At 33.0% G+C, this 13,925-nt stretch overlaps 1 protein-coding gene and 1 pseudogene across 1 annotated transcript; both read right to left on the reverse strand.

The window, feature by feature from the left end:
* Window positions 3,594-3,971, reverse strand: LOC107632672 (50S ribosomal protein L14, chloroplastic-like). Its single transcript, XM_016336340.1, has one exon. It carries the CDS (start codon window positions 3,969-3,971, stop codon window positions 3,594-3,596), a length of 378 nt encoding a protein of 125 aa, XP_016191826.1.
* On the reverse strand, window positions 8,599-10,846 carry LOC107629927 (annotated as a pseudogene).

The raw sequence follows: 13,925 nt of genomic DNA on the forward strand, positions 1-13,925 counted from the left end.
ATACAAAAAAATATTTATTCATTAAAAATAATTCAGATATTTAATAATATATTCTTGAGATAATATAAAATCACGAATCATTTTTTTTTTATTTTATTTCTCACTCACTCAAACTACCCCCTCTTTTTTTCTGGTCTTTTTTTTCTTTCCTCCCTTGCAACCAAAACGTAGAAGCAAAATATAGTGAAACAAGCTCACTTTTCCTGGAAGTAAGATGCAAAACGCGTTATAAGGATCCCATTTTCTTCTGCCATCAACACGTGTCCAACATGCAAGCTATTTCCATGTCAATTGTAAATTGCGCTTTGTTCTGTACACCTGCCAAACGCAGGTCGCGTTCGGACATTTTAAACATAGTTAAACGACACGTCTTGTCTGCATGTAAGGGACAGAGAACACGTTCCACATCTGGTTGCCCCTCCATGCTAAACGCCGATTGCGTTTGTAGCAACTTTTTTTTTTCTTCCATACAACATGTGCCTTGCATTTTGCAGGTCTCTGAACTTGCACATTCACATATATAGATAACACACGCCAATATAGTTGGATTACACTATTTTCTATTTCATTTTTAAATTAATTTTTTTTACTTTTTATCACTCTTCTTTTAAAATAGGCACTTTTAGGATCAAAAAATCAAAAACAAAATAACTAATTTATAAGCTATTTTTTATTTTAGTTCTTATATTTTAACTTCTTTTTTTTAAAGAGTTTAATTAAGTTATTTACCCAAATTCGCCTTTAATTTAGTAAAGTTTTTACTTTTCAAAAGTAGGTTATAAAAGCTAACTTTTAAAACATGGCTTTTTAAAAGTTGTAGCATTTATATTTAGTAAATCAAATTAAAAATAACTTTCAATAAGTACAAGCAATAATAATTACGTTTGATAAAATAATTTTTAAAATTTAAAAATATTATAATAGATATAAATGTAATAGTTAAATGTGAAATTAATTAATGTATACAGTTATATATTAGACTTTTTAATTTTGATAAACACATACCAACTTTCTTTATGTGCTTTTAAAAGCACTCCTAGTTTTGAAAGTTATAAGCATAAGCACATAGTTTTTTTTTTTATTTACCAAACATAAAACGAAGTATTTGTACTTTTAAAAATTAAAACACAATACTTTTTAAAAAACTTTATCAAACTAAGTCTAAATAGAATAAAGTTTTAATGCTGTTTTTTTTTTTTATATAAATGAAATTTTACGTGGAAACATTATATCAAAATTAAGGTATTGTCCTGTATATATATAGTGAACTCTTATGAGTGTGAGGATTTATTTATCTATGAAAGATTCTTACATGTAACGCAATATATATCCATAAAAAAATGAAATAAAACCTTTTTTGTTATTTTACAAAAATAATAAATTTAGTTATTTTGTAAATAAAAATAAATAATAATCAGTTATAATAATTGTAAAAAAATAAAATATATTACAAACATGTAAGAACATGATGATGATCTAACATATTCTTTTTCCACATACCAAAAATAGTTGTAATCTATCGAAAAATTGGCAATTTTTAACATTGTTTGCCTTGCATCGTGCCATTATTCAAGAAGCTGTTTAATAGATAATAATTCTATTAGGTAGACAACAAAATTGTAAACAACGTGAACAATAAGCTACACACAAATCCAATTATCATAAAACACACACTTCAGTCTAATTACTCAGATTTTCAATTTCACTTTCACCTTTTACTGTTATCTACTTCCAATTTTACTTACCCTAAATCCTATCTTCACCACACCTAATACACCGTTGTAGCTACGGTGAGCCCTCATCGCTGCCTTCCCTGTGATGCCGGCACGAAGCAGTCCAGCGTAGCATTCAGCTGTCGTCGTTATGCCACATGTTTAGAGTCGTCATTACGTGGGCGAACATCTGCCCCTGCTTCTACAGTGCGCTGTCTCAATTTCTCTTCGCCATCCATCGCGCGTGGCGGTTCTTCCCATCACAAAACGCGCGGAGTGCCGTTGCTACCTGGCGGAGACAGCGTTTTCATCTCGCCGCCACCTCGACGCCACACCCATGCCTCCGTCGCAATGCTGCGCCGCCCTAGGTCATGCTCTTTCATCACAACATTTCTCTTCGTTCCCCCTTGGACTATGAAAGGTCAATATAAAGCTAGTGTTCTACTCTACAGAGGATGTTTGTTTGACTCTTAGGGTTCAGATGTTCTTTGATTTTGGATCTGACTATTTAATGTGATTAGTATTGGATTTAAATTGCTGTAAATTCTATGAATTGCTAGTTAGACCAAATATGAAAGACCCCGTACATCGGTAACAGTGACAATGGTATTGTTGAAACTAGCTTGAACATGAATAACGCCCTTTGGTATTTTACGAGCATGTTTACGTGAACCAATACGTCCATTTTTACGCGAACCAATTTTGGGTATAGATTTTGCCATATCTTATTATCTTTTTATTATTTCATAATTATTATCTCATAACATAAAAGGAAGTCTGAGATGTATGGATATATTCATTTCATATCAAAAAAATAGATGTTTTACTATATTTCTTTTTTTGAATTAGAAACTAGAATTAATATTCTCAAAATTGGCATTCTATTTGTGTTAATATACAACTAAAAAAAATCGAATTTCCAATTTTAGATCTCCAAAATCTCGCTATCTAATATCTCTTTTTTATATTGTATTCTATTAGAATAGTTCTAATCTATATATATATAATCATTGATATATATTATATATATAAGAAAATTTCGAAATATTCGAAATAGAATTTCTATATTCATTCAATAATTTGAAATTTTCACATATTCAAAAATATTAATATATAATCAATATTACTATAAAATCATATCATATATAATAGAGAATATTATATAATTTCTAAGTTTTCATGTAAAAAAAAATTTGAATTTCAATATCTATATCTTTTTTTATTTTTTTTTTATTTGCGCACCCAGTCCTTTATAATTCAAAGCCCTCTCTTGTGGCTTTTGTGGAAATATTATCCTTATCCTTGTCTTTGTTTATGTCTTGGATTGGAACAAATTACTATAATTCTACCTCGTCTACGGATCAATCTACATTTTTCACAAATTTTACGAACAGAGGCCCGTATTTTCATATTTATCATTCCTTCAACTTAATCTCGGATCCATTTTAATGGAAGAAAATAAGGTTTTCTTCAATTTTGAACTTCTATTCTAATCGTACCCCTCAAAACCAATAATATTGAAGTTAAAAAAAAAGTCTAATTAAAGAATTTATACTTGCATTTTTTATTTTTCTGTGGTAGAAATATATATAAAGAGTATGTTGAACCTTTTCAGAAATATAGCCTAGACTGATATTTTCAGTATTTAAAAATTGAAAATAAATGAACCAACCCCGAACATACCCCACAGGGGAAACTGATTCAGCAATATTGAATTAAAGCCTCATGAATCCGTTTCTTTATAATAATTCCTGTTAAACCCATTTCACGCATTTATTAAGGTATGAGGAGTGATATGAGAGACTTGTGTTTTGTTTTATCTCTCTTTACTTTTTTACAAAAATTGATAGAAATTTTTCTATAATTCGGATATCAGAAAGATTACCATATATAACATAAAACTTCTCCGCCGATTCGTTCTAATCGAGCCTCTCGATCTGTCATTGTACCTCTCGAAGTAGAAATAATGACAATTTCCATCCCCCCTAAAATTCTCACAATGACAACCGCGGCATTATCATCATACTGTATTATCATGCCATTGCTACGTTTAAGTTCTTTACAAGTACGTACAATTACAGCTCTAATCACTTCTGATCTTTCTAAAGACATATTTGGTACCGCTTCCTTGATTACAGCAACAACAATGTCACCAATAGAAGCATATCGTCGATTACCTGCTCCTATGATTCGAATACACATCAATTGGCGGGCTCCGCTGTTATCGGCTACATTCAAATGGGTTTGAGGTTGAATCATATCATTCTTATTTTATCTGGTTTTTCAGTCCAAGGCTTGAAGTAAAAAAAAATATTCTCTATTCAACAAAAGAAAGGAAAACTTGCCATGTTTTTTCCTCCAAAAGACCTCTTTCCTTTGGTTTTTATTATTTATTATCTTGAAATAATGAATTGAGTTCGGATAGGCATTTTTGATGCGGCTATTGAGATAGCCCTTTTGGCTATATTTTCTGCGACTCCGCCCATTTCATAAAGTATTCTACCGGATTTAACGACAGCTACCCAATATTCGGGAGATCCCTTTCCCGAACCCATACGCGTTTCGGTTGGTCTTACTGTAACTGGTTTGTCTGGAAATATCCGTACCCATATTTATCCACCTCGGCGGATATTTCGTGACATTGCCCGTCGACTTGCTTCTATTTGTCTAGATGTGATCCAAGCGGGTTCAAGTGCCTGAAGAGCATATCTTCCGAAGCAAATATGATTACCCCGATAGGATATTCCTTTCATTCTTCCTCTATGTTGCTTACGGAATCTGGTTCTTTTGGGGTTATAGTTGATGGTTGTTTAGAAATTCCATCGCTATTCCAGAACCGTACATGAGATTTTCACCTCATACGACTCCTCGTGAATAAAACAATTACAAAAATGGATTTAACCAATACCAATAAAAAAATATACCGTATATACATATGTTTAATGAATAATTGAATCACGAGGTTTTTTTATTTTAATATTTCATAGGATTGATTGATCAATTGGAAATCAGTATATCTTGTTTTGATTTTTATATAAAACTAGACATTTATTAGAAAATTTGCCCCCCTATATATAGTTAAATATATAACTAGATAATGTTGTTCTATTAGAGCATAAGATTCTAACAAATCCTTATTTTATTTATTTCTGGTGGTATTGGATTGGCTCAATTTCGAAATAAAAAAACAAAGATTTCGCGGGCGAATATTTACTCCTTATCCATTTTATTTTAGATGTAATCTAGAGTTATCCTGTGACTCTTCAAAAAAATGAATTGGTTCTTAGTTCGTTCCGCCATCCCTCCCGTCAAATGAATCTTAGGTATTCACGGTTTTCGTCGTTCCCATCGCTTCTCGATTGATGATTAGGTCTGGAATTCTACAAAGGAGCTCGCAAATACAATTCCAAATTATATATATATTTCTTTTTTCTTGAATCAACCTTCTCAGTTTTTATTGACTCGATGCTCTTGATTGTTTATTTTGGGAATATATATATATGGATTTAGTTAATGTTGATGCTTTATTACACTTCCCCTTTTTATGAGATAGCCATAAGACCTTTACATATTCGAATTCTATATCATTGATATATCTTTTTTCTTTCTTTCACCCTTCATTTTTATCTGTATATTCTTATTGCTTTACAACTTATAATCAGATTCATTTTTTTTTATCCAATATCTCATTTGTTATAATTCTACTACCAAAATATGATATCTTGATTTTATTTCGATTTTTAGATTAATTCTTTAAATCCAGATAATGCGAAGCGATGAGTTGGTTAGTACTTAGTTATTAATGAATTCATCCTATAAGTCATTTATTTTATTGTCGAACTCTAACCACTCTAAAAAATCAACGAGTCACACACTAAGCATAGCAATTATATTTATATAAAAAAATTAATTGATATTTTTTATTCAATCTTATAAAATTTTGAAAATTATAATTTTTTTGTTTTACCGAAACAAGGAACCTTAAAGAAAAAGAAAAGGAGAATTGGATTATTCTTTGTTTACAAATATCCAAACTTTGATCCCTAATACGCCATAAATAGTTCGAACTATTCCTTATTCCTTAATTGCCCGGCTATAAATTCTGCAAGAATATTAGGATGTCCATAAGGGTTTGCAATTCTTGTAATAGCAATGTTCAGTTTTCGGTTCACACAATTGAGTTTTTTTTTATAAACTCATCTGTAACTCTTCTATTCTTCCAGGCTTACCCTCAATTAATAACTTTGGAAATCCCATAGAGATTATGACTTGAATCAAATCAATTCTTTTTTTAATCTTTATCCCTGCTATTCCCTCGACACCAGAAGATATTCTTATATTTATTTTTATATAATTCTTGATATAATCTCGTATTTTTTTATCTTCTTGTAGATTCTCTGAATAATTGATTGGTTGTGCAAACCAAAGAGAATCATGACTTTGAGTTGTACCAAGTCGAAAACCAAGCGGATTTATTTTTTGTCCCATAATTCTTCACTACTTTACATAAAATGATATGCCCTAGTTGTGCACTTTGTTTTTTTTATATCCATTAGGCTATTTATTTAAAAACATAATATAGCATCCCCTTTTGACTTAATTTGCTTCTGCAGAATAAACGCAAAAACTGAAAAAAGATACTCAATTCAATAAAACGTAAATTATAGTATCATAATCATTTCTTTATCCACATCCACAAATCTCATTTATTCCTATTCATGTTTTGTGTTGTGAACAGACATTTCTATTTATATAATTTTTATTTTTTTTTCTAATATATAAATATTCTAATTGATCGAATTTGTTTGACCTAAAGATGATTCTAGTTTCTACTTTATCATAAGTAAGGTTATGCTTTTACTAAAATAAAAAAGAAACATTTCTTATTTTTCAAATCGATTTTTCTTTTCATTTCTTTAGTATTTATTCCAATTTTGAATATAAAAAAGAAATTATTTTATTTTTGAGTAATCTTATTATTATTAGAAGAACATGAAATTTCACCTTAACGACGAGACCTATTATCATTTTTCGCATGTCCTCGGAAGTTTAGAGTAGGTGAAAATTCACCCAATTTATGGCCTACCATACGATCTGTTATATAAATAGGTAAATATTCTTTTCCATTATGGATAGCAATGGTATGGCCAATCATTGTGGGGATAATGGTAGATGTTCTGGACCAAGTTATTATTATTTCTTTTTCTGCTTTTGTGTTAAGCTTTTTTATTTTTCTTAATAGATGATTGGCTACAAAAGGATTTTTTTTAGTGACAGTGTCATAGTGAATTCCTCCTATTTTTTGTAAAGACGAAGAAACAAATTCGATTTCCTCTATTCTACTATTTACTACGGCGACGAAGAATCAAATTATCACTATATTTATTCCTTTTTCTACTTCTTCTTCCAAGTGCAGGATAACCCCAAGGAGTTGCGGGTTTTTTTCTACCAATTGGGGCTCTCCCTTCACCACCCCAGGGTTCATAACTACTCCTCTTACTACAGGACGCTTACCTAGCCAACATTTAGATCCGGCTCTACCCAAAGTTTTCTGGTTTACCCCAACATTCCCCACTTGTCCGATTGTTGCTGAGTAATTTTTTGATATCAAACGGACCTCCTCAGAAGGTAATTTTAATGTGGCCGATTTCCCCTCTTTTGCAATCAGTTTCGCTACAGCACCTGCTGCTCTAGCTAATTGTCCACCCTTTCTGAGTGTGATTTCTATGTTATGTATGGCCGTGCCTAAGGGCATATCGATTGAAGTGAATTCCTGATTTTGTGATTGTTATTAGATTTTTGAAATCCAAAAATAGTTATAACTCAGCATAATGTAGCTTCATTTGAAATTGGGTGTGAATTTAGAATTCAAGTACTAAGTGCAGTGGTTATTTTTATTGAAAAAGTGGATGTTTATCTGGTTTATACCATTGCTCTGTTACTTGATTTGCTGGATTTCGCATGCACATGCTCCACAGGTTTCTTTTCTTATGTGGTTTGGATTTGATCTAGTTTAATTTTGCTTGAATTGAAATTGGATTTGACTTAAGCCATTTAAACATGGTGCACGGGTGGTATTTTAGTCAGTTTGTTAGTTGTCACTGAAGAACTAAGGAATATGTTCATTTTACTATGTATGCGGATGGTTCTTTCATATGAGAACTGGATGTTTATTTAGTTTATACCATTACTCTGTTACATGTTTTGCTGGATTCTGCATGCACATACTTTGTATGTTTCTTTTCTTATGTGGTTTGGATTTGTTTTAGTTTAATTTTTCTTGAATTGAAATTGGGTTTGAGTTAAGCCATCTAAACATGGTGCAGGGTGGTATTTTGGTCAATTTGTTAGTTGTTACTGAAGAACTAAGGCAGATGTTCATTTTACTATGTATGCATATGGTTCTTTCATTTGAGAACTAGATGTTTATTTGGTTTATATCATTGCTCTTGATTTGCTGGATTCTGCATGCACATGCTCCGCAGATTTCTTTTGTTATGTGGTTTGGATTTGATTTAGTTTATTTTTTTTAATTGAAGTTGGGTTTGAGTTAAGCCATTTAAACATTATGCATAGGTGGAATTTAAGAACTACAGCGGATGTTTATTTTACCATGTATACGGATGATTCTTTCCATTTAAAAAGTGGATGTTGTTTAGGTTATACCATTGTTCTTTCGCTTGAATTCAAAATTTGTTATTTGTAAATTCTTTACCCATCACTTATATGTTCTTTATTTGGGTGGCTTTTACAGGAAGTGTAGACACTATGAAGAATATTCAAAAGTAGGGGTGTTCGCGGTGCGGTTTGGTTCGGTTTTTGAGAGAAAAATCATCCGATCCGATCATCTAATTTAACTGCGGTTCGGTTTGGTTCGGTTTTTTTATCGAAGCCATCTGAACCAAACCAAACTAATTAAAATCGGTTTGATTTGGTTTGGTTTGTTCGGTTTTTTTAGTCAATTAAAAAAAATACTACCATACTATTTCACAAAGTCATAACATTGAAATCAACAAACACAAATACACAATAGCTAACAAAGTCTTGGTCTAATAAAATTTAACGACAAAAGGAATTCAAAGTTTAAGAGCATATAAGTCATGCTAACTACACACTACTCAGCAAACATGTGAGAGAGTAAATATTTAAGGCCCTGCATTCTCCATGGTCTCCATTTGATTAATTTTGTTCTCGTTTTGCAACTTTTTTTGTTGATGAGCCATGTCATAAGTTGCATGTAGTCCAAAGAAAAAATAGTATATCAACATTACCCCAGTGCAAATTCCAAATCTTATGAATGCTGATGAATCCAAAGATCCCATTAGGAATATATTAATTGCAATTGAAATTGATGGCAACCATAACAAGTGGAACTCCCTAAACCTTAGGAACCCTTTGCTGTTTCAAAACAAGTGACATGCCTAATGTGGCCAAGAACCATATAGGAACAGTTATTGTATATCCAATCCAACCATTAACAAGCTGAAATCCCCATTGATGTAGCAATGATTAGTAGCAAGAATGCTACTAGCTTTAAAAGGTTTTCCCTTGGTGTCACACCTCTCACATAGTACCTCCTAACCAAAAGTGCCACAGCCATCATCATGAAGATGAAGAGTGTGCTTATTGATAACAAGCTTGACAACACATCCAAGCTTGAGAAAAATGCTATGCAAGCACTTGAGATTGTGATCAACAGTGTTGCATTTATCGGTATTCCTGATATGTGCACCAATAAGGGTATAGCTATTAGTTATGGTATGTAAAATACAATTTGCAAATATCACAATTTAGTAACAAAAAAGGCTAAGTATAAATAAGAGTAAATAGCTATTTTGTCACCCAAAAGATTCGAATTTTGACCAAATGGATCTCAACCTTTGTTTTTGACAAAATAAACCCCTAAATATCAGTTTTATTTGACAAAATAGAGTAATTGTTAACCTATTACTCTAGATGTTTAGATCATTTTATCAAACAAAGATGATATTTTAGAGTTCATTTGACAAAAGCAAAAGTTGAGGTTCGTTTTATCAAAATTAAAATCTTTCGATACCAAAATGACTATTTACTCTATGAATAATATCTCAAATCTGTACTTAATCACCAAATCAGTTTTCAAACTTTAACTGAAATTGTTATGTTTTCATTAAATAACAATAAGAAATTATTTGTCTAACTTTCATATCCGTCCATCATACCTGTCTTTGGATGAACAAGGGCAAACCATGGAGGGATCATGTGTGAACGTGCAATGTGAGTGGTGTAACTTGCTTGTCCCAATGCCCCAACAAGAAGAACGGTTGTCATACCCTTCAATGCACCAAAAGCAACAACATACTTAGCCCATTTCATTCCCACACTCTGAAACGCAACAGAGAATGCTGCATCATTGTGACACAACATAACAATCAGAAGCAATTTCAGGAAATCAACAACAAGTAAATTAAACCATGAACAACAATCAGAAGCAATTTCAGTAAATCAACAACAAATAAATTAAACCATAAACAAAAACCAGCAACAAATATATACTGAAATGGAAATTGAACAAAAATATACAAAAATCAACAACAAATTAAACCAAGAACAAAAATCAGCAACAAATATACACTGAAACAGAAATTGAACAACAATGAATCAATGATTATTGAACAGAAATTGAATACCTGAATTGGAGGCTCTATATCTGACTTGACTCAGTGGCTGGGTGGTGGGTGCTGTCCGCATCTCCGCGAGGCCAGAAACGATGCTGTGGGTGGTGGCGGGGGTGGTGCTGGCTCCGCGACGATGGTGTCGGCTGGTGCTGTCCGCGAGGAGGTGCTGGGAAGAAGGGTTCGGCGGCGCTGTGTGAAAGCTGGAAGGGTTCGGCGGCGCTGGGAGGTGGTGAGAGGAAGGGGTTCGTCGGCGCAGAGAGATGGTGGGAGCCGGGAGGAAGGGGTTCACGCAGGTTGGGAGTGGGAGGTGTTGGTTGTTGCGAGAGTGGGAGTGGATTTTGAGAGTAGAGAGCGCAGAGTGAATGTGAGGGTTGGCGGCTAGGTTAGGTCACGTTGTGGGGGGTGGGGGGAAGGTTGGTTTTGTTTTTTTTTTTTTAACCGGTTCGGTTCGGTTAGGGTTTTCATTGTTAGAACCGAAAACCGAACCAAATCGCAATAAAAAACAACAAAACACAATTTTTTTCGATTTTTTCGATTTTCGGTTTATTCAATTTTCGGTTTTTTCGGTTCGGTCGATCAGTTTTGTTCAGTTCGAATCGATTTTGAACACCCCTATTCAAAAGGATCCCAACTCATCATGTGGAGGATTACTTGTAATTAAAGAGTTTAATATATATTTTGAAAGGGTATTATTATTAGGGTACTTAGCTACTTAAAGATACATTACTAGTACCAATAACGGTGACATGTATTATTATTATGCATATCTTCACAGACACTTAGTTCTTTCGCTAATTCAATATAAATATATTTAGTTATATTTATGCCTAATACACTCCGAATTTAGTTTACTAATATCCACTTTTTAAATTTCAAATCCAATTCTTAGTTGTAAATCACCGCCCTTTTTCTTCATTAACTTACTGTAACAGAAAGCTTCTTCATAACTATACAAGACCATTGATAATATGGGTCATACTAGAGGTGAATTTTGGTCTGATTGGAATCACAATGATAAAATCTTGCTTTGGCCTTTTCATAATTACTCAATTCTTCAATATTTGAAAAAGCACAATTAAGATGAATTATTTTGAAAATTGCTCTATTTGTTGACGAAGAAATGGTATATATCTAGAAGAGTTTACAAGTTAAATTTTGTATACATCTATATCTGATTATATGAGAAAAGGTATCTACTTTTAAGAAATGGTCATAACAAAGATTAGTCAACTGAAACTCAAGAATTATGTTTACACGCTCATCCAACAAATGATATAATTACATTTTTTACAGTTAAAAATTTCAGTATATGTATGCACGAACAACATCTTAGCTAATGGAAAGAGCCTGCTTCTTGTTCATGATAATGAGTAACTCAAAAGAAACATCCTAAAGCCTGTAAAAAGAACATCTGATAACTCAAAAAATGAAACATTTGAAACTCTATAATTTTTCCCTTAGTTCATTATTTTTCCCCTTGATGAATATAATTTTATTTACAATGTTAGATAGAAATAGCAGAGCCAACCACCCCAAATAAAGCCTTGGGATAAAAAAAAGAAAAGAAATATCTATTTGTCGTAGGAATCACCTTCATTTCTGCTTCAAATTGAAACACAATAAACTTCTTATCAAGGCAAGCTTCATCTTCAATTAAAAAGTGCTCAGTACAGAAATAGATCTACACCAGCAGATATTTGTTCATACAAATTCTTAAGATTGAAGCAACAAAAAAATTTGTCAAGTCACCTTAATTAACAAGAACGTAAAACAAAAAAATAACAAATATCTTACCTCCAGGTCATCATATTTCTTATAGTATTCATATTGGTTTGGATCAATGGATGCTACCTACATTGAACATACAAATTGCATGAAACTTATATTTCAATCCGTTCAGACTAATATAAAGGCAGGCATATTCCCCACATGATTGGCATAGTTTCTAGTTTTTTACCTTTGGCATATATGACAAGTATATTGTTATGTAGATTTTACAACATGAGTATAATCATAATTCATAAGAATAATTCCATACCTAAATCTTCATTAGCAACAACAGAACACAAAACCCCAAAAATAAACAAACAGTACAAATTCCAAAAGGATCCAACAACAACAAAAATCATGAATTTTGACATAGATCAACCATCTGCAACTCTCATCACCATAGTTTATAACACAAACAACAGCAAACTAGAACAATCGAAACAACTAAAAAAATTGAATTTTAAATTAAATTACAGGAAAAAGAAGGAAATAAAAAAAGAAACGGTAAAAGAATATGAATTGGCTCACCGAAAAGGGAGTAGAAAGGATTGACGAGATTGAGAGAGAGAGAGAGAGAGAGAGGGTGCTGCGGTGATTGGTGGTGCTGTGAATCGCGAGGGGAGAGGTGCTACGGTGGTCAGGCAGCGCTGCTGCGAATCGGGAGGGAGAGGCCACTACAGTGATTGGGTGGCACAGTTGCCAACGTGAGGGAGAGAGGTTGTGGTGGTCGACTTTGCTGCTATGAATTGCAGAGTAGAGAGGGGTTGCGGTGGTCGGGTGACGCTACTACGAATCGCGAAGTGGAGTGGGGCTGCGGTGTTCAGCGGTGGCTGCGGCGCGCGAGGAAGAAGCCACGATGGTGGATGGCATTCGGCAGCGCTGCACCTTGCGGTGGTTGAAGCTACGGCGTTGTTTCCGTCGTGGCATGGCGGAAGGAGTAAACGTGAGTGTGATTGTAAGGGATCTGTGTGAAATGAGAGGCACAGTGGGTGTAGGCCGTTGTTTTTATTTCATTTTAGGTTTTGTATTTTTAATTTTAAATTAATTTTTTAATCTGTTGTTCGCATTGCTTAACATATGCATTATTCTCCTATACTTTCTCAATAGATAATTATCGATAATACTAGTCAATGTAAATCTCTCTCAGTTTGTCAAAACTTAGAATCAATGATTAATGAGATAATATTTAATTTGGTCCTTGAACTTTCATGCGAGCCTCAATTTAGTCTCTAAAATTTTATTTGCCTCTATTTAGTCCCCCTGTTTACAAGGGTTACTCATGTTAGTCCTTTGGGTGGTTTCTATCACAGAAACATTACCGGAAAGATCACGTGTACAATGAATGCCATGTTGTATTCTACTAAAACGTCATCGTTTTGGTTTGATGCTCAAATAGCCCAAAATGACGTCATATCACATTCTGATAGCAAATGCTTCAATTAAACAAGCACTACACCATCTTCTCCCCATAATAAGAATGTTCTTCTTTCTCTTCTCTACAATATAATGGTGCTGTTGCGAGTTTAACTCAACAACTTCGTTGAAGACAATTCTCTTCTCTTTAACCACTTCGCATCGCACTGGCCGTCTTCTCTTTACCTACATTGACTGAGTACTAAGTTAGAAGTAAAGAAAAATAGTGAAAAAAATCTATACTCATGATGATGCTCTGTTTTTTTTTCTTCACTTTTGGTTCCTCTTCTTCTTTTTTTTTAAAGCATTCTTGCTAAATGCATTTTGCTTTGCATGTTAGGATAATGTGGTTTTTTTTTTTTTTGCTAATTCT

This window comes from Arachis ipaensis, chromosome B03 (assembly GCF_000816755.2).
Source record: "Arachis ipaensis cultivar K30076 chromosome B03, Araip1.1, whole genome shotgun sequence".
Lineage (NCBI taxonomy): Eukaryota > Viridiplantae > Streptophyta > Magnoliopsida > Fabales > Fabaceae > Arachis > Arachis ipaensis.

Coding starts and splice junctions, on each gene's coding strand:
- LOC107632672 (XM_016336340.1), bottom strand. CDS start 3,971: ATGATTCAACCTCAAACCCATTTGAATGTAGCCGATAACAGCGGAGCC.